This window comes from Corticium candelabrum, chromosome 6 (assembly GCF_963422355.1).
Source record: "Corticium candelabrum chromosome 6, ooCorCand1.1, whole genome shotgun sequence".
In the NCBI taxonomy this organism is placed as follows: Eukaryota; Metazoa; Porifera; class Homoscleromorpha; order Homosclerophorida; family Plakinidae; genus Corticium; species Corticium candelabrum.
This window is the reverse complement of record NC_085090.1, coordinates 235,908-262,500: the sequence shown is the minus strand read 5'-3', so window position 1 is coordinate 262,500 and position 26,593 is coordinate 235,908. Positions and strand designations below refer to the sequence as shown.

The 26,593-nt window shown below is 39.1% G+C and overlaps 3 protein-coding genes across 6 annotated transcripts in view; 2 read left to right on the top strand and 1 right to left on the bottom strand.

The window, feature by feature from the left end:
• LOC134181514 (uncharacterized) overlaps positions 1-15,729 on the top strand; it is a 21,225-nt gene extending 5,496 nt beyond the window's left edge. Inside the window, exons 5-10 of the mRNA XM_062648790.1 lie at positions 1,806-1,904; positions 4,509-4,592; positions 4,759-4,789; positions 11,551-13,755; positions 13,813-14,088; positions 15,132-15,729. Of these exons, the coding sequence (XP_062504774.1) occupies positions 1,806-1,904; positions 4,509-4,592; positions 4,759-4,789; positions 11,551-13,755; positions 13,813-14,088; positions 15,132-15,505 (3,069 nt within the window). The 3' untranslated portion in view covers positions 15,506-15,729. The remainder of the gene's footprint in view (positions 1-1,805; positions 1,905-4,508; positions 4,593-4,758; positions 4,790-11,550; positions 13,756-13,812; positions 14,089-15,131) is intronic.
• Positions 15,730-16,054: 325 nt separating this feature from the next.
• Positions 16,055-21,562, top strand: LOC134181663 (tRNA (cytosine(38)-C(5))-methyltransferase-like). 2 transcript variants are annotated; one of them, XM_062648926.1, is made up of 13 exons: positions 16,055-16,138; positions 16,208-16,317; positions 19,326-19,402; positions 19,466-19,537; positions 19,608-19,719; positions 19,779-19,802; positions 19,856-19,939; positions 20,525-20,663; positions 20,729-20,774; positions 20,839-20,893; positions 20,952-21,114; positions 21,178-21,287; positions 21,347-21,562. In XM_062648926.1, the coding sequence occupies exons 1-13, from the start codon at positions 16,072-16,074 to the stop codon at positions 21,467-21,469; spliced, it is 1,182 nt and encodes a 393-aa protein (XP_062504910.1). In that variant the 5' UTR covers positions 16,055-16,071; the 3' UTR covers positions 21,470-21,562. The 2 variants fall into 2 exon arrangements, with proteins under 2 accessions (XP_062504910.1, XP_062504911.1); XM_062648927.1 differs by lacking the exon at positions 19,466-19,537.
• Positions 21,563-21,654: 92 nt separating this feature from the next.
• The window catches only part of LOC134181662 (centrosome-associated protein 350-like), a 33,114-nt gene continuing 28,175 nt past the window's right edge, over positions 21,655-26,593 (bottom strand). For all 3 annotated transcript variants that reach the window (XM_062648923.1, XM_062648925.1, XM_062648924.1), the window contains one exon: positions 21,655-26,171. In XM_062648923.1, the coding sequence (XP_062504907.1) occupies positions 21,768-26,171 (4,404 nt within the window). In that variant the 3' untranslated portion in view covers positions 21,655-21,767. The remainder of the gene's footprint in view (positions 26,172-26,593) is intronic.

The following is a 26,593-nucleotide window of genomic DNA, read 5'->3' as shown; positions in this document are numbered from 1 at the left end:
TCTCATACGGAACATAAATCCATTTCCTAAAATTTTAGAAACTGTAGACTGATGGACACCAAACAGGTATGCTAAATGTTGGTGTTCAACATTAAGTCGAAACTTCATCATTGTCATGATAAACTGTTGCAATAAAGGCAGGCTGGACCGATCACTACAAGCAACAGACATGACGATGAAGTTGAAGAGATTCATCAGAATTTGAAAGGATGGTAGTCCAGTGTAATACTTCACCTTTCTGTCATCACTCTCAAACCAAGATTTAGTGAACCTTTGTCTGTCAACTGCATCTTTCACAAAAGACGATTTTCCTGCTTCTATAGCTGACATTCTGCCTAAAAACAGTCAATATCACTCATACTCACATCTGTCATCATTGAAGTTGAAGGAGCTGATGTTATTTCAGAAACTGGGATTATTTCTTTAGTCATGTGGCGTACTTGTGACGGGTAGTGATATTATCTAGAGTCGCATGCATATCGTCCTGAGGGGAGACAACCGGCTGGACAGTCAGCCTAGCTGATACTGTTCTTCTGTGTGAAATGTCATCTCAAGCCTTCGTTTCTTTGACGCCTGGATTTGCTGATACCTCGCCATGTCACGTTGACATCTTCTTTTCAGTGAGCTGGCTACGTACGCAAACAAGAGGGAACGTAGGTGGGAGAAGTGGGATCATTGCTCTTTTCTCCATTGAAAAATGGTCGCTTTATAGCCACGAGAATGCACCGGGCTTCCAAGCCTTTCTACTGACAATGACAATCCATCTTCGTTTTTTCTCACAGTCCTTTGAGAAGCGATAGAACTGAACTCCACAACCTTTGTAATACTATCAGTCCCACCATTTCCACGCTTCGTAATGGTAGCATGTTCTTAGCCATGCAGTACATGACAGCATACGTCAGCTTTGTACTTGCTAGTGGCTGCAAACTTGTCACCTATCTTTGGCTAGACCATCGACATCACCTTTCTTTTGGAAGACGCCTTCCCTTCCTTGATCTACCGGATGGTGGTGACATAAATGGTCTATATGCTGCTCGTATTGCTGCTCTTGCAAGAGAGTTTCCTATGGAATAGCTGTGTCAGTCGACGTCGTTTTGGTCTTGCTGTCTTCGTTGCTCTCCAACCCAAAGAATGTACTGCCAGACTAGCGATGTCACGTTTGCTTTTGCAACGATATCTGTGGATATGACGCTGGCGTTGATTTAGGGCATCTAAAATTTGGCGACAATCATGTGAGGCCCTCGAATACTTAGCACGATCTAACTAATAACGCATTGCACTTGCGAATGGACTGAGCCCTCAAAATGTCGTCAAAAGGCAATATCGTGATATCGCTCAACATTGAATTACTTAGTAGTACACCCAACAGCACAGCAGCTCTTGACCATCTCTAGCCGACGGAGCGGGCACCGCCCGCTTTATTATCGGAAGAGATACAAAGGCGTGACTGACTTGCCACTCAAAATGGTGGCGGTAGCGGATTACGTGGCCTAGTGACGTCATGTGCACAACCTCTATATGTCTGTCTGTCTTTTATCTATTTCTTTGTTTGTTTGTATGTTTTTTTTGTGTTTGCCTGTTTTCCTATCTATTTGTTTATTTGTTTGTTTGTTTTGTTTTGTTTTTGTTTGTCTGTTTTTTTATTTCTCTGTCTTTTATTTTTCTGTTTTTTTTTGTTTATCTTTGTGTCTACTTTGGAATATTTTATATATTTATTTTATATTTTTATCATTTAGCCCATTTATTAGTTACATTACGTTATATGTTGTTGTGTTTCTCATTACAATGTGATTTTGTTATTATAGGGTGGAAGGACTGCATTACATTATGCTGCCTTTAATAATGAAGTTTCAATTGTGAAGTATTTGTGTGAACAAGGTTGTAATGTCAATACAACTGACAATGTAAGACGTGTTGATGGAATATGTTATTTACTTTAGGTGTGCCTAACAATTTGTTTTTGTTTGTTTGTTTGTTTGTTTTATCTTTTGTGAATAAATTTTTGGGGTCTGTCAGTTTGTCAGCAGTTAGTTTGTGTTTCTTGTTTGTTTGGTTTTATTGTGCGTGTGTGTGTGTGTGTGTGTGTGTGTGTGTGTGTGTGCGTGTGTTTGATTACGGGGCATGTATTTCGCTGAGCTCTGTGTTGCTTGCCTCTCACGACTCCATTGATTACGTTCTGGATGCAACCCGTGAGGCTTGACGTCTGTTTGTTGTCCCGAGCCTCGGTCCATCAGCAGGAACTCGGTTTCGTGAGAGTGAGTGTGCGGTCTTCACAACCTGGCTTTCACTGAAATTCCTTCGTGTGCAAAACTTCTCTACATAATGTATTTTGCTGTGTGTGTTTGTGTGTATGTCTTCATGTTTGTCTGTCTCTGTGTGTCTGACTGCAAGATCTGATCCAGCAATTTCTAGTAGAGGGGTTCATCTGCTCCAGTCATTAACGTTAACTATTTTCTTTCTTCTAATAAACTTATTTCCTGCTAAACTCAAACATGTTGATAATTATCTACTAAACTGGCTCTATATATCTAATACTAACGCAATGACTTGTCTAGATAATTAGAAAATCAGCAACATTATTGCACTCGTTTAAAGTGTTACTAATTACCCTTGTATAGTGTTCATATTTTTGCCTAGTTATTCTGCAAACAGAGAAGGTGCAAAAAGCTTCCTTGTGTGTTTTTGTAGAAATGCGTGACATATTTCATCAATGATGACTCTTTCACTGTAACTCATAGCAATTACTGCAAGATCTGAGAGGCTTTCTTCATTCATGGTAGACATGGCAAATGTTTTGATCTCCTCATAGCATAGACCTGCTCTTGAAGATGACATTACTGCAGCCCCACTGTATGCTTGCCCACGGATGTTGGATGGATCTAAAGAGACTAACGTATCAGAGAGAGATTCTAGAATACTTCTGCATATAGTGCTGGCATTTGCTCTCTCCAAGTACACTAAACTGATAAGACACTCTCTGATATGCGGATATCTAAGCTAAAACGACTTGCCGTAGAATGACTTTGTTTTCTTCTGTTTGTTGAACTTGATGTTTTATCAGCTGGCTATCTACTCTTACATCAGGATTATGTAGATTCTGTATAAAGAGATTCGCCTACTCTGCTGCATGACGATGCATTACAGTTTTCTCATGGCAAACAAGAATGCCATCTTTGGCAAGTGCTTTTGTGTATGGTTTTTGTAAGGTGGTAACACCAAGACTCCAGGTCTTCCTCCCTTAACACCTCCCTTTCTGGCTGTTCAGGAAAGAGGATACAATAGTGACAATTTCTTCTCCAAGCGCGTTACTGCATGAAAGCCAAGGAAACTTTTCTAGCCATTTTTGTTGGAAAGATACACTCCATGTTATTGTCAGTTTCTTCTTGGTAACATGATGACAGTGGAGAACAGCAGAAGAGAAGGTTTGAAGTGTAATGAAAGATATTGCTTTTTTGGCATCCGGCATTTCTTATGCCAACTGCTTGAAACGATCAAAGGAGCCACATGCAACCTGTAGTAGGGCTCCTAGGTCAACTAACCCAGTTTCACTAGCAGAAGTAGAACATCCTGTGCCAGCTGACGAGACTAAGGAAGTCGTCAATGTTTCAGAATCACTCACTTGACTGTCACATGTGTGTCTATCTTCCTAACTCTGACAGGGCTGCTTCTTGACATCGTGTACCGCTTCACTTGTAAATTGAACTTCTGTGCTGGCTGACAAGCCATGTTTGGTAATGACCACACGTTTCATTTTGGGAGAAGGATTGCTTTTCAATTGTAAAGCTCTGCATGAAGACGCATACATAACGTATCAGTCTGAAAAATGGCTCATAACTTCTATAAAAACGTGAAAGGTAACCTTTTGAACAGACCAGGAATCATGTTTGCATTGATTCCTGGTAGAGCACAAAGATATAGACGACACGTGGACCAGATAACTTGCCCTACAACAGCAAACAACACGTGGTTTTAAGCCTTGAGCTTCCATACCAATTTCTATACACTTTCATTAATTTCATCAGTGGTGAACCACACTCATTAGAAAAGGGGGTTGTAAACCCCGTGCACCCCATCTGGATCTTGGTCTGGACTGTCTGTTTGTATGTTTGCTTTCTTTTTCTTTAGATTTTTGTCTGTCTGTCTATAATACTTAATATATTATAATTGATTTATAATAAATATTTTCTAATTTCCTAGTAAGTGATGGTTTGAATATTTGTTCAATTTAAGAAATTAACTAAACTGTGAGCTATTGACTAGACTATGTAGTTATGTCTGTTTGTTTGTTTATTTCATGTTTTATATTTAGATGTGGTTTATGTGTGACTGTCAGGATGTTGTGTGCATGTTTGTTCTGAATTTGTTGTATCTAATAATTATTGTTGTGTGATGGACAATAAAAAGTTTTCATGTTATTACTAAAGTTGATCAGCAAAATTGAAGAGAATTTGATTAATCTGTTTTTGCTAAAGTTTGTACTCGTATTTACAACATGTTGTGTGTGGCAGGATGGAATGACAGCACTTCAAGTAGCTGAAGAGAGAAAACATGATGATGTCATTGAAGTTTTAAAATTTTTGAATGATAAATCAGTATGTACTGTAGTGATGTTTGTGTTTGTGTTTGTTTGTTTACTTATTTGTTTGTGTATGATGTTGTTTGTTATAGATGATTTGTTGATTTTGTTGTTGTTGTTGTTATTATTATTATTGTGTGTGTGTTGTTTAATTATATTAATTACATTTGTTGTTTATTTAGGTCAAGACCTCATCATCATTGCCTGTCAACTGTAAGTAAAGTAGAAACAATTATTACGACAGCTTGCTGAATAGCGTGTTTATAACTTACTAACACTAAACGTATCACAGGCTTGTAGGCTGCTTTATGAATGGGAGAGGTCAACTTAGCCTTGCAAGCCAAGCCAATGTATTTGTTTAGCCCATTAACATTGTCGTGATAAACTGCAGTCCTTATCAACATATCAACTTCTCTGCCAGTAGTTACATGTATGGAACAAGACACAAAATAACTTGAAGCTGTAACAGTGTTTGTGCAGCTCAGGCAACATTAAATGGTATCACACATCTACTTATAAGAAAGTTTCCATGCAGCAGAAAAACATGCCCATCTACACCCACGGTCATCTACACTTTGTTTATCATGTCACTCAGTGTGTACTTCACTCTTGTCTCATGCTGCTGACCCATTGGAGTTCCCATGAAGACTTTCACCTGATGGCTATCCAACAGTCTTCATCAACTTGCACCAACTGTCCCACCATTCCCTCCACTGTCAACGACTTCTAGTAAAAAATCATTTCATTTGACTGTCAAACAAGAGCAGCAAATTCAACTGATGTCACATGCTGTAGTCTCCTCTCTTGACCCACTGTCACATTGTGTACCAGATTGTAAATTGTCCAAACAAATATTTCTTCTGTGCTCACTGTGTGACCTGACGTGTTGTTTACCTGCTTGCACGTGATAGGAGGTACTTGAGCTGGAACTGCTTGCACTGAGGGAACTCCAGTGAGGAGCAAAAGCTTGAGAGAATGTGATACAAGGCTATATAGAATATTACATATACTAGTATGTGGTAGCTCATGTAGAATATCAGTGCGATCTTACAGGAAACTATTTGGAGTAAAACAGGAAGCTGACTGAATTCACACTGAATCACCATACAGTCACTGTTGCAGGTGTACTACTACACTGCCTCACCTTGTTAGATTTTTCAATTTGTCTTTGCAGCTGTGCATGTGTAAGTTACTGAATTCTACAAAACACTGCATGTGCGCAACGACACATATTGACTTGAGATGAAATGTGTCTTGACTTGATCATCTTTAAATGTGGCATTGAGTTGAACCCACCCAATCTCCTAGCCTACAAGCCTGCATTAGATAGTATAACATGTAAAGCCATTTTTTGAATTTATAAAACGTACACTAAGAGGGGAGGGTAAAGGTATTGTATTCTATGGAATGATGATAGAAGAACTGAGTTTTTACACTCACACTATAGCAGATGGTATTGCAAGGTCTACACACATCGATGCTGACAGAAGAATTCTGGTACTTTGTTCTTTGTACTAACCTTTTTGGAACCTTTGTGATTTGACCTTGTAATCTTATCAGTCTTTCACCAGCTGCACTCAGGTCTCCAAGCTGTCACTTCCTATTGATACTAAGTAAACAATTTTATTTCTAAGAATGAACCATTCAAGGATTTTTAACAATACAGCCTTGTTGTTTCTGTGACAGTAGAGACAAGTTGTAAGAGAGACAAACTTGGCGGAATACGCAGCTCTTTTGGCACCAGGAGACTCCAACTTACTTTTTAGTACTTCTGGGTACTTGTATGTAATATTGATTTGGTTATCTCAGTCAGTTAGTGAACAATTAAAACAAAACTTTCAATGTCTTGTTTTGCCACAGTCCAGACTGTGGCAGAGCTGTACGTTCCAAAGATTACTTTCCCATCCAAACTGAACACGGTAACATTGAATATGAGCAAGATTTCACTTATGTTGGATCCACACTTGAATCTTCAGGGAGATTCGATTTGGTTGCAGATTGGACAGAATTATGAAGCATCCAAGCATTTGGAGCTTTCTGTAAAGCTGTGTTAGGATAAAAATCTGACTACATTAACAAAATACAAAGTATGTGATGCTTGTGTGCTTTCTATACTATTATATGGCTCTGAAACATGGACACGTTTGAAGAAATATTTTCAAAATTGAACTCTTTTCATCAGAGATGTCTTTGGCCGTGCCTTGGAATCTGCATCGCAACACAGTGGGAAAATCATATCTGAAATGAGACAATAAGACGACATATGCAATGGTCAGGACATTTGGCTCGAATGCCCAACCATTGAATTCCCAAGATGTGCTTCTTTGTGTGGCTATCAGAGAAATGTCCACGAGGTGGCACTAGAAAACGCTGGCAAGACATAATTAGGAAAGACCTAAATGATTTGAAGATTGCAGAAAGCTCTTGGTATGACTTAGCAAATACATGTAGATCAAGATCTGCTTGGAGAGAGCATTACCTTGCCTGCCTGGAGTTTAGTCAATTGTCATATGGCAATGTTGATTTACAGACTGTTGTGTGCTGTGACTGCCTCATATGTTCAGGCTCAATATCAATTTGAAGAGATGCATTGCTCAAAGAGAGAACTTGTACATCAGGAAACGGGCGCCATTGAATGCCACACTTGTAAGAGATATTTTAGAATCAAAGGAGGCTATTGAGTACACAAATGTATCGATATGTATGGGAAGACCTTTTTGTTACTTTTTATTACTTTGTTTTGTCCCTACTGAAGATCACATGTCTGTTTAGAGGGACGTGATACAGGAGGAGTGTGTGTGTGGTGTGGTGTGGTGTGGTGTGGTGTGTGTGTGTGTGTGTGTGTGTGTGTGTGTGTGTGTGTGTGTGTGTGTGTGTGTGTGTGTGTGTGTGTGTGTGTGTGTGTGTGTGTGTGTGTGTGTGTGTGTGTGTGTGTGTGTGTGTGTGTGTGTGTGTGTGTGTGTGTGTGTGTGTGTGTGTGTGTGTGTGTGTGTGTGTGTGTGTGTGTGTGTGTGTGTGTGTGTGTGTGTGTGTGTGTGTGTGTGTGTGTGTGTGTGTGTGTGTGTGTGTGTGTGTGTGTGTGTGTGTGTGTGTGTGTGTGTGTGTGTGTGTGTGTGTGTGTGTGTGTGTGTGTGTGTGTGTGTGTGTGTGTGTGTGTGTGTGTGTGTGTGTGTGTGTGTGTGTGTGTGTGTGTGTGTGTGTGTGTGTGTGTGTGTGTGTGTGTGTGTGTGTGTGTGTGTGTGTGTGTGTGTGTGTGTGTGTGTGTGTGTGTGTGTGTGTGTGTGTGTGTGTGTGTGTGTGTGTGTGTGTGTGTGTGTGTGTGTGTGTGTGTGTGTGTGTGTGTGTGTGTGTGTGTGTGTGTGTGTGTGTGTGTGTGTGTGTGTGTGTGTGTGTGTGTGTGTGTGTGTGTGTGTGTGTGTGTGTGTGTGTGTGTGTGTGTGTGTGTGTGTGTGTGTGTGTGTGTGTGTGTGTGTGTGTGTGTGTGTGTGTGTGTGTGTGTGTGTGTGTGTGTGTGTGTGTGTGTGTGTGTGTGTGTGTGTGTGTGTGTGTGTGTGTGTGTGTGTGTGTGTGTGTGTGTGTGTGTGTGTGTGTGTGTTAGCATGGCGGTGCCCAGATTTTGCTTGAGCTCTGTGGTTGCTTAGCCGTAACGGGCCTCCTAGCCGAGATGGTTCTTGAATATACGTACATAGAGCCTGGAACAGCGATCTATGCTGTCACTCAAAGTACTTCAAGGACTTCCACTTGTATGTTTGTGATGAGCTCACGAGTGGGTAGAAACAACACTCTCTACTGCAAATACGTCCAAAGAAGAGCTGATAGAAAGCAGTGATTTTCCTAACCCTCTTCAAACATGCGTCCTCATCTCCCGCATATTTGGCCCCGCCCCTAAAAAGGCGTGGCCAAAGTTGGTGATGTGGTAGAGTAGCAAACGTTTTTCTATTGTGAATGTAATTGTAATGTATGTATATCAACCAAACTTGTAGACAGGTTTCATTATTAAACCAAAATTCAAACAAAGGTCTATACTAATAATAACACTTTGTAATTATGCTCATCATTTTATAATATAGTCATACAAATTACGCCTAGATATCTATGCTGTCCAAGTATTAGAGGCAAATACTTTCTACTATAGTCTATATCAAACAAACATGTGTTCATGTTTTACTAGTTAATATAATTATTAACCAATAATTATTAACCAAACTTGTGGAAGCAACTTTTAATAACAGTCTGTAATTATGTTCATCATGTTATGTGGCAGTGAGTGCCTATAACACTTTGCGCCCAGGTTGCTGTCCAAGTAACCTTCTAGCTTTGTGCTCTTTCCACTTGCAAAATACACGATCAAAATCAAACTGATACATAGGTGGTCCTTCTAGTAAAATGCGCATCAAGCAGTCAATTTTCTCTTCAGACAAACGGTTCAGCAGATTTGTCATATAATAGGATTGCCGACAAGAGAATCCTCTTTCACAGCCAGCATTTGTTACTGGTATGACAAGTACATCTGTCAACAGTTACTGGAGCAAGCACTAGACGCAAAGTCAGTTTAGCAGTACGTAAACAGAAGACGGCCTACTAGTAACCTACAGTCTACCCGGTAAGGAAGTGATAATGAGTTATGAGATAGAGGTCACGCCAGGTGTGCTCATTAGAGGTTGTACATGTTACATCATTTAATTTAAATGGTTCCAGTTGCTTTCTGTGTACCTAGTAAAAAATTTTAGTACATCTTACAAGATAATTGGATAATGATCATAGCTCCACCCCTTGTATCTGAATCCTCTGTTTCCTTTGTAGGAAGGGCTTAGTTAACCTAGTAAGCAAAAATGCCAGGCTCTGCTATACCAAGATCATCGGGAAGGTCCAAATGCAGCAGAAATATTGCAGATTTCGAAGTTCAACCTTATGGGATAGTCTAAACCTGCTGGTGTAATGGATTTTAGTAGAGAAGAATTCACTTAATAGGATGCGTCCGTCCCCCTATATATGAAATGGGCGTCTCAACCTCCTCAATTGCGTCCCAGAACGCATCAAATGTATTGTAGGAAAATCACTGGAAAGGAATTACAGTGTACCTCATGGAATGTTCGCTTTTTAGACAATGTCATGGGACCAGTGGAAACAGCGGCTGTTCGTCAGGAAAATTACAACAACAAAATCAAAAATGACCAAAGAATTGACATCATTGTCAGTGAACTGCGATGGTTTGAAATTGAGATTGCTGGTGTACGTGTTGGAAATGGTTATACAGCAAGCATCGCTGTTAATATTGGACTTTGACAAAGCTGTGCCATCTCTCTTGTTCTGTTCAATCTTTACTTTGCTCTAGTATTTGAGGAATGGTGTAACGAGATGTCCCACATTTGTTCTTTAAAAGAATTCAGCTTCAGGTAAAACATTAATTAGTGGTAACTTGTTTAATTGTCTTTATACAAAACATCAGTATGCGACTTTATCTGATGTTGAATTTGCTGATGATGATGCTCTTCTAGTATCTTCTCGTCACATTGGAGAAACTTCCATAGCAACTTTTCACTCAGTTGCATCATCATTTGGCCTCACTGTGAACGTTGCTAAGACTAACTGGTGTAGGTATGTCTGATGTGATAGCCTCTTTTAGTGAAGGAACAGGAGATTGAACACGATGCATTGTTCGTTTATTTTGGTTGCCTTATGACTCCAGACAGCAGGGTTTAAGTGCTGAAATTGACTGTCACTTTGCCACTGCTTGACGTGCTTTTGGCTCTCTTCCTTGTACTTTGAACAATACCAACTTGTCTCTTCAATCCAAACAAATGGTGTAAAGGGCTTGTGTAATATCTTTGCTCTTGTATGGAGCTGAATGCTGGCCGATTATCTGATGTGATGAGACTAGGATAGATACTTCCACAACCAGTGTCTCCGTACTATTCTGGGTGTTACTTGATGTGACCATGAGCTTCAACATATTACCAATACTGATCTTTGACGAAGATAGGGCAATAAGTCTGACGTGTGACGTCCTTTGTCACCACCGCTTTCAGTGATTAGGACATGTTGCTCGAGTGCTTGCAATCAGATTACCAAAGAAACTATTATTTGGGTGGCTGTCATATTCTAGACCAGCTTAGGAGCCCTGCCTCAGATGGATTTGAAGTTGTTAAACCTAGAGAATTGGTATCACCTGGCACAGCAACGTCCGCAATGGCAAGTTTCATGTCAGGCTGAAGTTACACATACCTCTACTGAACGATCTTTTTCATGTGGTGTGTGTTGCCGCTCCTTTTGGAGTCATTTAGGTATGAAACGGCACAAGTGGATTGTGGAACGCCAACCGCATCTGTGTGAACAACCAGGTGCAGTGCAATGTGCCAAGTGTCATTGGTGACTGAGAAGTAGGGGAGGCCTAACAGTACATAAATGTATAAATTTGTCTTCTTCTTTCTCTTTGACTGTCATCATCATCGACTCTATCATTGATGTGGTCATCATCCACTGATTGTACCTCAAGTCAGATACCGGAGCCGGATAGGACATGCTGTTGCTGCCATTGTAGTCAATGTGGACGGTACTTCAAATCCAAGCCAGGATTCCAATGGCATAACTGTCATCATGGCAAGCGCTGTTCAGAAAAAGACAGCAGTAAACTTCCCCTGTCTTGCACATGTGAAAGACGTTTCCAGTGGCTCAATGACATACAGAGACATAAGTGCAGACAGTAACTATCTCGTCTATTAGCTCTCTCCATATAAGGGGATGGGCGTGGCCAGACACTGGCAGCTGTATTTAAGTGTGTGTGTGTGTGTGTGTGTGTGTGTGTGTGTGTGTGTGTGTGTGTGTGTGTGTGTGTGTGTGTGTTTGAATGTGTGTGTACATCTAAATAACTGTAAGTCATTAAGAGTAAACAGTTAAAGTAGAGTTTGTTACTGCAATCATGTGTTCTACTATCTTAAGAATCTGCTCATTAAACGCAATGATATTGTTTTTAGCTTCAACTCCTTCTGTTGTTGATCGTCTTGGTCCTGAAGGAAAAGCTCTTTTTGATCAAGCATGCAAGAAAGGCAAAGTGCCAGGCAACAAGGTGTTGATTGATAGTATGGGGGAGGAAGATGCGGGAAAGTCATGCCTTGAAGCTTCAATGACAGACAAACCGTTTGTTAAACGTCAGGAGAGCACAGAGGGGGTGAAGGTGAAGATGATGATCTCAGAAGTAGTTGGACACGGCACCGACTGGAAGGAATTGAAAAGTGAAGAGGAGAGACAAGTGCATCTCAGCGAGCTGTTGGCAAGAGAATTTGTAGTTTATGACAGCAAACAACAGTCCGGAACAGCAAAGCCAGATGAGCAAGAGAAATGCCCACAAGCAAGTTGTACAGAATCTGATTTGAAGGCAAATGTGAATGTGAAAGCAAGCGGTTTGAAGTCAATGTATGCTGAAACTGAGAGTCATCCAGTAGGATACGAGGATTTCAAACTTGCCAAAGAAATGGATCGAGATGTAGATGTGGCCATTTATCGCATGGAGAAGAATAAGGAGGAGATGCGCAAATGTGAAGAAATGATCAATGTGACAATGATGGACAGAGGAGGTCAAGATCAATTCCTCTCCACACACGCTGCACTTATGGCTGATAATGAGTATCAATGTACAGCTTGTTTTGTGGTTATCGATGGTTCCAAGCCACTTAATGAGAAGGTGACCACATCCAAGTTTCGTCTTGCAGATGGAACGGTCATTGAGAAACCGCGGGATGTGGCTACCACAAGAGCCGACGTCATACGTCACTGCTTCTCTACTCTGTCTGCTGCCTTTCCTGCTGGCAGAACACGCAATAAGTTTTTTGGCAAGGGGCGTGTCAAAAGGGCACCAGCAACATTTGTGTTTGCTTCTAGAAAGGACAAAGCAAAAGGTAAATGTTTCATGGCAAGACAGGAGCAAATAGTGCAAGAAATCATCGCTGAAGAGAACTTTGGTGATCACATTGTGCCCTTTAGTGAAGATCAGGTGCTGTTTCATGTTGACAACACAAAGTCAGGAACAGGCAATCCTGATCCAACAATTGTCCTCATCAAGAAAATGATTGTTGAAATGGCTCGTGAATATTGGGATGAGGAAGAGAAGATTCCATTACCATGGGCCATTCTGGATAAAGGTCTGGGTCTGTTGAGAATGAGAAAGCACAAAGTTCTCGATCTGCACGATGTCTGCCAATTAGCTGCCAGGGTGTGTGATATCTCATCAGATGAGGAATGCAGACATGCTCTGCGATATCTGAGCAGCCTTGGAACTATCGGTTTCTACCACAATGTTGCCGGTCTCAACAAGAAAGTGCTTCCTAACGTTCAGTGGGTTGCTGATGTTTTGGCCATTTTTGTCACAGTTCTTGATCGGTCAAGAATTCCTCCTCAGTTTTGGAATGATCTCAAGAAGCTTCACGAGGAAGGGATCATGCATTGGGATCTTGCCAAGTATCTGATGGAGAAGGCAGGAGTGGAAGAAGTGAACTATGATGTCATTCTTATCCTGCTGCAGCTGTTTAATATAATTTCCGGATTAGTCTTGGCTTCTTGTTCAGTCACTGCAGATGTCACAGTTCAACAGGGTCAGAACTTTTTTGTTCCCTCTATGGTCATCACAGAATTCATCACCAGCCACTTTGCCTACCAGTCAGCATTCTGCTCTTGCACATGTCCTCCATCTTTGTTCTTTATTCCCAGGGGTTTCAATGCTTTTCTCAAACCTCTCTTTTATTGTTTTGTGACTCGCTTGATCAGCAAGTACACTAAAGGCCCTCAGCTCAGTAGAAACCAAGTGATACTTCATCTTTCCAAGGATGTGGATCTGGAGTTGGTCTACACTGTGAAGGCTGTTATTGTTACCGTCTACTGTCCATCCAGTTGCAAGCAACAACCTCCAGATGAAGTGCTTCGTCCACTGTGTGACAGTGTGCGAGTGACTCTAATAGAACAACTCATGCGGGCCAAAGAACGAGGCATGGATGGCTTTCAGTTTGAGGTCTGTGTTCATGCCACAGTTGATGAAGCTCTAGACGAATATGATCTGAAGCGATTGGCCTCACTGGATGACTATCCAGAAGATGAGATGCTGATTGACAAACAACGTCGACTCATTGGCTGTCCTGCTAAACTTGATATGTGGTATCACGACATCTCTGTTAGTGATACAACAGAAGGTACACAACAGACTAGTAGAATTGCAATTGACTGATTCTTTTTATTATTCTTGACAGTTGCTGCTGACAAATTTTATGATCCAGATGTGGTTCTGTCTACTGTATTGCAGAATGGTAGTGAACGTTGGCTCTCTATTGGTTTGACGATGGGATTTACGTTGGGCAAAGTCAACGAGAATACAAATGGCATCTCTGTTGGTGCTGACAAGTTGAAGTCTTTGTTTGAAGTAAAGGCACAAAAAGTAGGACGAGACAAAGCAGCTGAACAACTGCTAGCAGCTTGTCGTACTATTCCACAGCCAATTATTGGAGCAGTGATGGATCAACTGGCAGGTGAGCACACAAATTATAATGATAAACAGTTTATGATCTGTACAGAGTATCTACTTGAATATTCTGTATATTGCAATAAGAATGAAAATGACATCTTTCAAACTGACTAACACAATATTCAGACTGACTGGTAACATTAGAATGAAAAGCAGAATAGTATTGTTCATGAAAGAAAGGTGCAGTGAAACCTGATATGATGAGCAGTGCCTATGATATTAACATAATTGTAAAATAGTAACAATGAGTTATGAGCACCACAAGAGATTGGGATATAAGATCATTTGACATACCAATGTGGGTGGCTATGGTACCTGCAGACAATCAGTCACTGTGGATGGAGAATTAGTGTAGTGTACTCCACATTATGTATCACTATTTCTATATACTGCACATGTAATGGTAGCCTCGTTGCCACAGACCACTATTTGTACGTGGGGGAGAGGGAAGAGCAGTTAAACTGTCTGGCACTGAGGCTAATGTTGTAGAGAAAAGATGAAGATGACATCGTCAAACAAAATACTAAAATGAAAACAAGAACTCTATTATACACGAAAGAGGTGAATTAATATATATATATATACATATATATATATATACCTTTATTGAGGTGCGAAAAAGTATATATTGTAGTATTGGCTATAGTGAAGGTGTCATCATCAGTGATTTGCTACATACTCATTTTTGAGAGAATAAACAGTCTGTTAGTAATGTCACCATTGAAATTAATACAAATCTCAGTTTTTTTGTCATTGTGTGAAAGTGGTCACAGACAGTCAGTCATGCGATAATTATGCAAGTTACTTTTTTACTGAAGTTTAGAATCAATGGCTACTGTGCACATTCTATTTTAATGTTTTTTATTTACCCTGTGTTTCTATTCTTGTTCTAAACCAGTGAGACAGCTGTTTTAGTAGTTTATCGAATCTACTAGGAATAATGTCAGACATCAATAGAGGTTCACATACATACCAGACTAAAGTTGAAATTGTCTATAACGTGTTGTAAGCATTGTGTTTGCCTGACATTGACATCTTTTGTTTTAGGTGATGCAGCAACTGCAGTATCTCAGCTGAAGCCTGATTCTGTGGGAATGAACTTGGAACAGGTAGCTGAATGCAAACTGAGTAGGAAGCTCCTCGTCACTGTTGCTCAGGAGGTTGCTGGTTACTGGACGGAATTTGCTGCTCATCTTGATCCAGACAAGTTCACTTTACCCAACATCAGTATTATACAACAGCAACACCAAAGACTGTTTGACCAGGCTCGTAAGATGCTGGAAGATTGGATCAGTTGTCTGGACCAACAAGCTAGATGTCACTTGATTGTGAAAACATTTCTGGCCATGCAAAAGAGAGCTGAAGCAAATTCTATATTTGGTGCAGAGCTGGTAGAGTACATTGAAGAACACAATGAATGAAGTGTAGTTTGCAGACATTAGTTAAATTGAACTTTTATCTGTAGCTTGTAGCAACAGAAACAAGTTACTTCATGCATTTTTATAATTTCCAAGTTATTTATCAATATTTCTAGAATGTAACATATCAGACATTTACAATACAATATTGTTTAGTATATGATGTTCTGTGGTAATGTAACTGCACCTAGCTGCACAATGTATATTGAATTCTAGTAAAGATCAAGACAAACTTCATTCAAGTGTTTGTGACGTACACGTGCACTATACAGTCTGTAGACTGAAATTGGAGTGTTGTGGCTTTTCTGTAGACAAGTAAGTTTTATCAGATGGATTAGGCCTATTCGTAATCGTCAAAGCAAAAATCAAATATTTACAGCAAGTAGAACGACCGATTAAAATAAATTAATAGTCCAACAGCAAGAGTAGGTTAGGTACTATCTTTGCATGACATCTTTTATTGACAAGGCAAACACAAGGTAGCCTTGAATTTCCAAACAAAATACGCGCACAAGGACATACAACATACGGGTCTTCATAGACTGGTCTTTTTTAGTATTGGAATCAACATGAGTTGTAGCAACAGAGTGCTGGAGTTATACAGCGGAGTAGGAGGAATGCACTGGGCTATGAAAGGTTTTTAGCATTTGATTAGTCAATCTTCAAGTGTCACTCACATGCCTTGGTGTTGATTTATTATTTTAGGTTGTGGTGTATCTTTTAATGTTGTCGGTGCTATTGATATTAATACGACTGCTAATCATGTCTACAGACACAATTTCCTGGAAACTTCTATTTTGCAGAGAAATATTGAAGTAATTATACTAGATAGTAGACTAGAATATGATATAGTATGTATATAGTAGATATATAACAAATAATAATTATTTAGTATTTTTTTTTTTTTTTTTTGGTTTATAACCGCCCAATGGACGGAACACTACTGAAAAACACCACTACAAACACTTGCTACAGACAAAACATCTAGATGTTCAGTTATCATGCGAGAGTTGTATTGCCACAGTTTCACAGACAGTTGTTCATGAAGGTTAGTAATAGCTCGGCTGAAACTGTGACTGGATATGTCAAACAAGTGCACTACTGGTCCAAAGACGACAGAAATACATGATTTGTAAAGATTTATAGAGAAGGAAGTAGAAAGTGCGATGATGAGAAAACAAAACAGGAGTAGAGGACATCGTGGAAGCGGCACAGGCAGACGAATAGACATGATGAGCGCTGAGTGCTCAAAGAGCAGGGTGAAGGTGCGGCATACATCAGACTTCCGAATGACCATGTTGTCCAGCAGGGAAGAAGAGAAAATAAAGACAAGGCGACGTTGGAACAGGATGACAAAAAATTTCCAGGATGAATAGGATAGCAGGAACACCACAGACAGCCAAAGAAACCTGAAGAGCGCGAAATGCTGAAAGAGCAGGGTGAAGGTGCGGCAAACATCAAACTCTTGACTGACCATGTTGTCCAGCAGAGAAGTGACGAGAAGGAAGACGAGATGACACAAGAAGAATAAGTAAGACAGCGGGAACATCACAGACCGCCGAAGAAACCTGAAGAGCGCGATATGCTTGAAGAGCGAGGTGAAGGTGCGGCAAACATCAGACTCTAGACCGACCATGTTGTCCAGCAGAGAAGTGACAAGAAGAAGGAAGACGAGATGACACAAGAAGAACGAATACGACAATGTGAACACCACAGACAGCCGAAGAAACCTGAAGAGCGCAAAATGCTCAAAGAGCAGAGAGAAGGTGCGGCAAACAACAGACTCCCGACCGACCATGTTGTCCACCGGAGAAATGACGAGAAGAAGGAAGACGAGAAGACCAGTACACTCCAACGCAGATAGAAAGAATGCAAAGAGACGAACAAACAAATCACAGGAACTCCACACAGCAACATACGAATAGCGTTCATTCCCCCAATGGGATCCCTTCACGTGGATGAGGACTGACGCAAGCAGCCAGAGTGGTAAAAGCCACAATGGCGCAACCTGGAGAGATGACGACTGCTGTTTCTCTTGTTCACTCAAGGAAAGACGAAGACAACAGCACACGTGGAGATGCTCACCATATATATATATATATATATATATATATATATATATATATATATATATATATATATATATATATATATATATATATATATATATATATATATATATATATGTATGTATATATAGTATATTTATAATAAATAATAATTATTTAGTATAATATGTTTAATATATTTATAATAAATAATATATTTATAATAAATAATAATAATTTAGTATAACATATATAGTATATTTATAATAAATAATAATTATTTAGTATAATATATATAGTATATTTATAATAAATAATAATTATTTAGTATAATATATATAGTATATTTATAATAAATAATAATTATTTAGTATAATATATATAGTATATTTATAATAAATAATAATTATTTAGTATAATATATATATAGTATATTTATAATAAATAATAATTATTTAGTATAATATGTTTAATATATTTATAATAAATAATATATTTATAATAAATAATAATAATTTAGTATAATATATATAGTATATTTATAATAAATAATAATTATTTAGTATAATATATATAGTATATTTATAATAAATAATAATTATTTAGTATAATATATATAGTATATTTATAATAAATAACAATTATTTAGTATAATATATATAGTATATTTATAATAAATAATAATTATTTAGTATAATATATATAGTATATTTATAATAAAGAATAATTATTTAGTATAATATATATAGTATATTTGTCATGTCTTCTTTCTAGACAGCCGTGATGGTCTAAGTACTTCTGAAGCAGGGTTTGCTTCCGGTACTTGTAATAGACTTTACAAAACAGACTGATCTGGTTGAGCACGACAATAATAAATAATAATTATTTAGTATAATATATATATATATAGTATATTTATAATAAATAATAATTATTTAGTATAATATATATATATATATATATATATATATATATATATAGTATATTCATAATAAATATTAAGTTTTTAGTATAATTATACTACATATACTATAGTAAATAAGTATTATTTATATCAAGTAATAATATAGTTAGTGTACAGTATTTATATAATCTAGTGTAGCATACAGTATGCCAATCATACCGTAGTTTTGTGCCAGCAATGACTCAAATGACATTTAAATTTTGTAATTTTGTTATACCATATTTCTTTGAATTGAATGATGTGTCATTGTAATATTTTATATTGTCCTACAGTGATTTATTGGATCATGTCCTACATATACTATTAGAGCATGTTGTAAATTTATGTCTCTGGTAGTCATGATCATGTGTAGCAGCTTGTCAGGTGCACATGTGGCCCTTACTTGAATGTTTTCATTTCAGTGTTCAAGTGCATGGACTTCGCAGTCAAATCAGTTAACCTAAACTTCTATATTCTAATGTATGTATAATACAAGACATTGGTAAACATCGATAGGTTAATTACAAGGAACAAGATCATGCAGTATGTACATTGCATGTTAATTGTTGACGACCAAATGATGTAGTCTGATGTTGAGTCTAAATCTATCAGAATTTTAGATACAGTTAGTGATACTACAAATTTTAGAGTTAGTAGTCTGAGAGTTCATGCAAAGTGTATCTTGCATGGACTCTATAATGGGGTGGTTTCTTTACACACACCCAAACATTCTGTAAGTACATGTACATGCCTGTTGTGCAGTCAATTAAGTTAATTAATTAATTCACATTAATTAATTCATACAGTAATAGAGTGAATCTTTTAATTATAGTCTTTGTCAGTTGATGAGTTTCATCGTATGAATGTGGAAATACTGCTAGCTTCACCTCCATGTCAACCATTTACCAGGTAAACACACTTTCTTAATTGCTCCTTTTCTATAAACGCAACAAGTAAGATGGACATTGGTAGGGTGGGATGGAAAGGAGACACTGCAGATTCTAGAACAAAGAGTTTTCTGCATGTCGTGTCATTACTTGCCAGGTAGTGTTGTTTGTCTAGAATAACTACATAGAGTTTAGGTAGTTGCTTGAAAATTGCTTTTATATTCTAGATTACCAACACCTCCCACATACATATTAATTGAAAATGTGAAGGGATTTGAGGAATCTGAGACACGTGAGAGACTAATAACAACGTTACATCAATGTCATTATACTTTTCAAGTGTGGATTATTATCACGTGTCGTCTTGTCTATTGTATTATTGCATTTTAATGTTTTAGGAATTTTTATTGACTCCCGTGCAGGTTTGGTCAAATTATTTGTGTAACTTGAGTTTGTAATTTATTTTGTTTTGTAGTTTGGTATTCCTAATTCACGTCTGAGGTACTACATTGTTGCTGTTCACTTACCTCGAACGTTACCTTTTGAGCCAATCCAAGAAGTAAGCTTTATATTGTATGTTGTACACAACACACACACACACACACACACACACACACACACACACACACACACACACACACACACATGCATGCACACACACACGCACACACACACACACACACACACACACACACACACACAGACGTGCACACACACACAGACGTGCACACACACACACACACACACACACACACACTCACACACACACACACACACACACACACACATGCACACACACACACACACACACACACACACCAGTCCACTTCATTTGGTGATAGACAATTATTTTTCAATTTACGTTGTGTACTGTAGTCAGTATGGTAGCAGTGGAAATGCAGTAGAAATGAAAGTGCAAGCTAATTTAGTTGTAAATGTACTTGTATGCTGTACATTGAAAACCAAAAATATGATATTTCCAGATGAGTGTTTGCTGTATTTGACACATGGTGGTGCTTGTAGGGTAAACGTGTGGCTATATCATCAATACTATTGCAAGATAGCTCTTGCACTGTTGCTGCTTTGTACATTAGAATTTGTGCTGTTGCATGATGCATTGTTGTTCTCTTCATCACTCCTACAGGTTCAAACAACCATGCCTACTGGTTGCAGATCCTCAAATGTTCATGCTGTTGGAGATTACTTGGAAAGACTACCTGAATCAGAAGTGCAAGATTATCTGTTGTCATCACAGACTCTCAACAGATTTGGGAAAATACTTGGTTTTGGGCAGCCATATACATACAATGAGTACCTTACTTTATACTTTGATATTGTGTTGTTGTAGACATTGTGACAGCATCATCTAGACGGTCATGCTGCTTCACAAAAGCGTAACCATTCTGCTATATCCAGAATCCTGTACCTTTGTATTGTATGTATTTTGTTGATATTTAGCTATAGTCACTATGTAGAAGGGACAGGCTCTGTGCTTCAAACCACACATGTAGATGTGAGTGTAAGGCAAAGAGTAATATTCGATTACAGTGTATCCTTTTGATGTCTCACAGATGCACAGTGTGTTTGCGCAATTTTCCCTGGAGAAAGCTGGTTGTGCAAAGGCTGAAGCTCAAATTGACAGACAGGATGATGACTGTCCATTGTTAAGTCTAGGACTTCGGTACTTCACTCCTCGAGAGGTTGCCAACTTGCTGTGCTTTCCCTCACAATTTGGTATGAAACATTTCAGTCTGTTTGTAATAGAAGAGATGATGATAAACATGTGTCTCAATACAGAATTTCCTGATGGACTCAGCAACAAGCAGAAATATCGGTTACTAGGCAACAGCTTAAATGTCCATGTGGTTACAGAGCTAATAAGAACGTGCTTCTTTCATTCTACTGTGGTAAGCTAAGCTAAACACATGATATTGTCGAATTTGAATTGCATCTATAAGTTTATTAGCAACTTGTGCTGCATGAATACTGCTACCTGATAAGAGAACACAGACTAACAAGCAATGGTGAATACAAGCTTAGCCTGAAGTCTATCTGTACACAGAAGGCTGTGCTGATGTGTGTTACTTGAGGGAGCCGCGCGTGTCTTATAATGCAAACATGACTCATTTTTTCCAACCAACACAACATAATCTATTTAATTAACAAAAGCATTTTTGGGGACAATGCACTGACGCCATCTTGAGTGTGGTTGATGAAAAATCTGCAGACACTGAGCAGTAAGTATTCAATGATTCATTTACACATGGTCAGGATTGCTTTAGAATCGGTATTATAATATCCTATATCATATTGATGCTGCTATATATATGCACTACATGTAGTCCAAATCTCCCTGATGACATACAATGAAATGGAAATAGAAGGCCTCAATAACTTGAGTCTTGTCTAGCTAATTTTTCATTTTTAACACCTTGGACTACAATGGCTGTTTCCTGTAGGAGTGTATCCAATATTCCATCAGCAAGTTGAAATTTTACGTGAGTTTCATCTTCATCATAATCAATCCATTGTGATTCCTCCTTACGAAGTTCTTCGACCAGAATGCCTTCAATAGTCTTAGTCTTGATGTTTGTCCATCTACCCTTTGAAGCATTATTGATGTACTCTTGAGAATCAGATGCAGTAGCATTCAGTCCTAGAAAACTACACAGTTCCTCTTCTACCAAATGCATTAGTCCAACATGATTTGACACTTGTCTGGATGTCTTAAGACGGCGTATTTCTGCACCATGATACCGTTTTGGCTTTTTCCACATAAACCTCTCCATATTTTCATCATCTCTCTTTACTGGCAACAACTGTTGGCTCACTTCTTGAACAGCATCATTTAACAATTCAATAAATGCCACCTGATGCTCATCACCAGATAGCACGACCTCTTCCTTATCTAATGACGTCCTAACAACATGATTTACCGTTTCCTTATTGAAAGGGATAGAAAATGCAATATCTTCTGATTCAACTAAAGCTGAAGCTTGCTGGAGTTCTTCTCGATTCTCAATAAGAATGGCAGGAAATTTTGTGTCATAATCTGGAGACAAAATTTGAGGTTCGTGATCTGAAATTCCTGATGAGATGCTTAAAGATGAGTTGTCCAGGCTTGTATCGTAATCATCTTCATGTCTAACGATGTAGTATTTCTGCTCTGATTTTCTCTCAACAAGTGCTTTCATGTCAGCAACAGCCTCGCCAAACAACATGACGAGTAGCTGATTAACAACATTCTCATATTGTAAGTTTATGTTCTGGTCCTCGTGCTGCAAGGCATCTCTAAATACTGAAGTAACATGCAAGGCAGTTGTGGCAGACTTAGCTTCCTGTTGGCTGTTTTTGTCCTTGCTAACATTTATCATAACATTTAGAGAGTCAGAAACAAGCAGGTCCATGACTGATCTTGTCATTTGGTCGATCTCATCCTCAAACTGTCTCCCAGTTATCATAGTCAACTGCTCTCCTGTCACTGCTCTCTCTCCTTTCTCCAGCTGTGTACTGTCTTCTACAGTTGGAATTTCAGGGGTCAGAGACTGACGTAATGCAGAAGTCACAGGCCTCTCAAACTCACCAAGTGATGTTTCATCTTGATCTGTAGATATAGCTGGTGAAAGAGACCTTCGGAAAGATTCAACTGCTTCAGCTGCTGAACTAATTATCCTCTGCAATTCGCTGTCATCATCAGCCAGTGGAGTAATATCATCACTTACAGATTCTTGGAGTGATGCAACAGGTTCATCTAAGTCAACAACCTCTTCCTGCACCTTATTCGATTGCTGCTCTTCAACTGTGGGATCCATTGCTGCAGTATCTGTATGAATTATATCCTCTGAATGTGAAGTCTTGACATTTGGTAACGAGATTATCATTTGCTCTTCCTTTGCTGCATCATGCTGATCCACTGGTAGCAGTTGGACATTGTCATTAGCCACAAATATTCCATGATGATCAGCACACTGAAAATATCTACAACCCTCATACTGTCCATCATGACTCCCTCTTGGCAAATCCAACTCCACACCTGCCCAAACTCCACTAGCAAAATGAACAGTTCCCAAATATTGCAACAAGCCAGCTCTGTTTCCACCCACCAGCACACGATCACCAACTTCAAGTTGCAAACCTAATGACTGTGTCTTGTCCACTTCCACAGTAACCAACTCTTCATCAGACTCACTCACATCAATGACTGGTTGACGTTGAGATGTTGATTTTACTGCATCTTCTGATCTCACACTAGGGACAGAGCCAAGGCTCTGTACAGATGGGATGAATGTGTCACTGTAGCTTGCTTCTGCTGAAAGTACCCTGACATTATCCACATCAGGAAGACTATCACATATTACGTGTGTTGAAGCCAATTTCTTGGGAGTGCTAGATGAAAGACTACCTCCAAATGAGTCAACTGTGTCTGTCTTGAGAGAAGATGGTTGTTGTTCCTGGATAACTGACACTGCCGTAGTGACATGTTGATCACCAGGAACAGACAAAACACTCTCATCGTGAACTGAACCAATATCAACAGCTACAGACAAACTACTTTGTTCTTCTTGCAATGCAACATGAGTATCTTGTACAGCATCTTGTATTCCATCTTCGTTTGGAGTCTCTGTGTCTTGTTGATCTCCCAGTTGAGTTGAACCACGCGGATAACTGACAGATGAATTAATGAATGTCAATGTGTCATATGACTGCAGCCGAGACAGTCCACTCCTCTTGGTTTCACTAAAAGTGCTAAATGTTGATAAATCATGTCGAGCTGGTGTCTCCATTGACTCATGTATCTGTTCAACTGTCTGCTCATTTGCTGCAACTTCTGCCTTTTCTCTAATTTTAAGTTGATCAGACAGAGCGACAGCTGCTATTGAGTCTTCTGTTGGAAGCAGTGCAGCAGGCTTCTTAGTGAGCTCTTGTTTGTCTCTGCTGATTTGTTTTTCTATAGTGTTGAGTGCAGATTTTAGCCGTGCTTCCTGTTCTTCTAGCAAAGCTTGTTTCCTGAGCCTTTTCTCTTCACGTAATCTCTTTGCTTCAGCCTTACGTCTACTTAGTTCTTCCTTGAGTAAGGTAATCCTTTTCTCAATATCACTTGTCTTTTTATGTGAAGTTTCAGTTTGACTTTCTCTATCTGTTGCTGTTGGTGCAATGTCTGTGTGTGTCATCAAAGTAACAGTCTGAGCAGCACTATTACTTTGTGATGTTGCAGTCTTGTCTAAAGACTCAAACGTCTCGCTACCATAGTCTGTACCAACAGATGCTTCATCTATAACTGTGGCAGTGGATGATTCTTCACACTCTTCAACTACATCTGCATCAGATGTTGAATAAAAACCTCGACTTCTAGTACTAACACTTCCAGGTGAAGGATGGCCATCTTTGACATGAATTTGCTTCTTGCCATTGATATCTCTTGGTTGTGATTTCTTGATCTTCATACCCATTGCTTCCTCCACCATTTTTTGCAATTCTGCTTCTTCTTCGTCTAAGCGTTTTTGCCACTCCAACAGTTCCCTGCGGCTCTTTAAAATTCTTTCTGTTTGCTGACGTCGTTTCTTAAGCTTTTGTTCTCTTCTAGTTAGATACCGTTCAGATGACTGAGCTTCCAGCCGACGTAGACCTTTCATAACTCCATTATCAGATGACGAAGGACTCATCACACTGAGAGGTGACGAATCTCCTTGTGCTGTTGTTATCTGTCCTGTAGGTGACTGAGTTAGAGAAACTTGCTGATGATAATCACTATCTACCATTGAGAGAGAATGAAGGGAATGGACAGGTAAGATGCCCAAACTGGTCAATGAAGCATGTTCAGTTGAGAGAGATGTTGGCCTTCCATTACTCAATTGTTCTCTGCCTTTGGGTGTCATAAGGGTAGTTGGTTGACTATCACTTACAACAACGTTGGATCTCTGCTTCACAGATATTTGGCTCTCATTGTTAGTTGCTATTTCCTCTGGTACACTAGACACTGTACTGACTGTCCGTGAGGCAGAATGAGCAGGTGAATGGGAGACAACAGTAACTGGAACTGCATTTTGTAACTTATCTTGTGAATTGCTGATAACTTTACTGTGAGGCGTGTCTTGCTTGAGATTACTGTCACCAGCAATCGTTACACTTCCTGTTTCCATATCAACCATCTCACTGACCTCATGGTCTGTCTCACTAGGCTCTTCTCCTCCAGGAATGGAAGACTTAGGTGATTCTCCCAATGAGATATCAGATAAGCGATGAGCCTTTTCAGGAGATTCACGTTTCAATCGACCAAGATAAAACTTGGTTGTTTCATGCATCTTGGATATTTCTCTCTGCTGAAACATAAGCAGTTTTCGCTCATGGCTGGCTGCCTTGTTAGCTGCTCTTAGACGCTTAATCTCTGCTCCATCAGATCGTAGCTTAGTCAGTATGTCCCGACGACGCTTTTCTAATGGAGGCATTTTGTCATCTTCTCCCTTGTCTCGAAGTCTTTGCTCCTTGTGCTTCAACCATGCCAGTTCAGCCTTTGCCTTCTCACGTAATGCTTTTTCACGCAGTCTCAACAAAGCTGATTGATGTTGTGCTCTCATTTCCTCATCTTGCAGTAGCTGTTGTGCCATCTTAGCTGTAAAGAAATCAAACGAGTCACCTGCTCCAAATGGAGACATAGAGTCATGACCAGGGACTGTTGTATCATCCTGTGAGTCGGTTGGAGAAGTCAGTGGCAATGCCTTCAATGCAGCCATTGCAGATTCTTTCTGCCGTCGTCTGTGACTTTCGGATGGCAAGAGCAGCCGGAATGATTGCTGAATCAAATAACAAGTAATCAGTAAACTTCAAACCAACATCTACAGATTAGAAAGAAGATAATACGTGCAATCAGGGTAACTATGACACAGGATCATAAATGGCTCTCATCCAAGACAGGTGAGAGCCAATGTCTCCATTTAATAAATCATCATTCTGCACTTTGTTAATATGATACACATGTTATAAGTTGCAGCATTGAGCAATAGTCCACTGCTCTCATTTCCACACTTAAAAACCAAAGAGACAATTTCTACTCTACATATTCTTCAAGCTTACTAACTACAAAAGCATACTGACCTGCCTTCAATGCTCTGAACTTTTAGGTTTGAAATCCTTTGCTAATTCTTGATTATTACATTAATTAAACCAGAACTCTTTCTATGCATAATCATACCTGGATTTTCAGCATACTGTGTCT

Bases quoted from the DNA above. Each gene is read 5' to 3' on its own strand.
- LOC134181663 (XM_062648926.1), top strand. From the start codon at position 16,072: ATGAGTTGTAGCAACAGAGTGCTGGAGTTATACAGCGGAGTAGGAGGA. The intron at 16,318-19,325 runs GTAATTATACTA...TTTTAATTATAG, and splicing joins TTTTGCAGAGAAATATTGAA to TCTTTGTCAGTTGATGAGTT. The intron at 20,664-20,728 runs GTTTTGGGCAGC...GTGTTGTTGTAG, and splicing joins CAGATTTGGGAAAATACTTG to ACATTGTGACAGCATCATCT.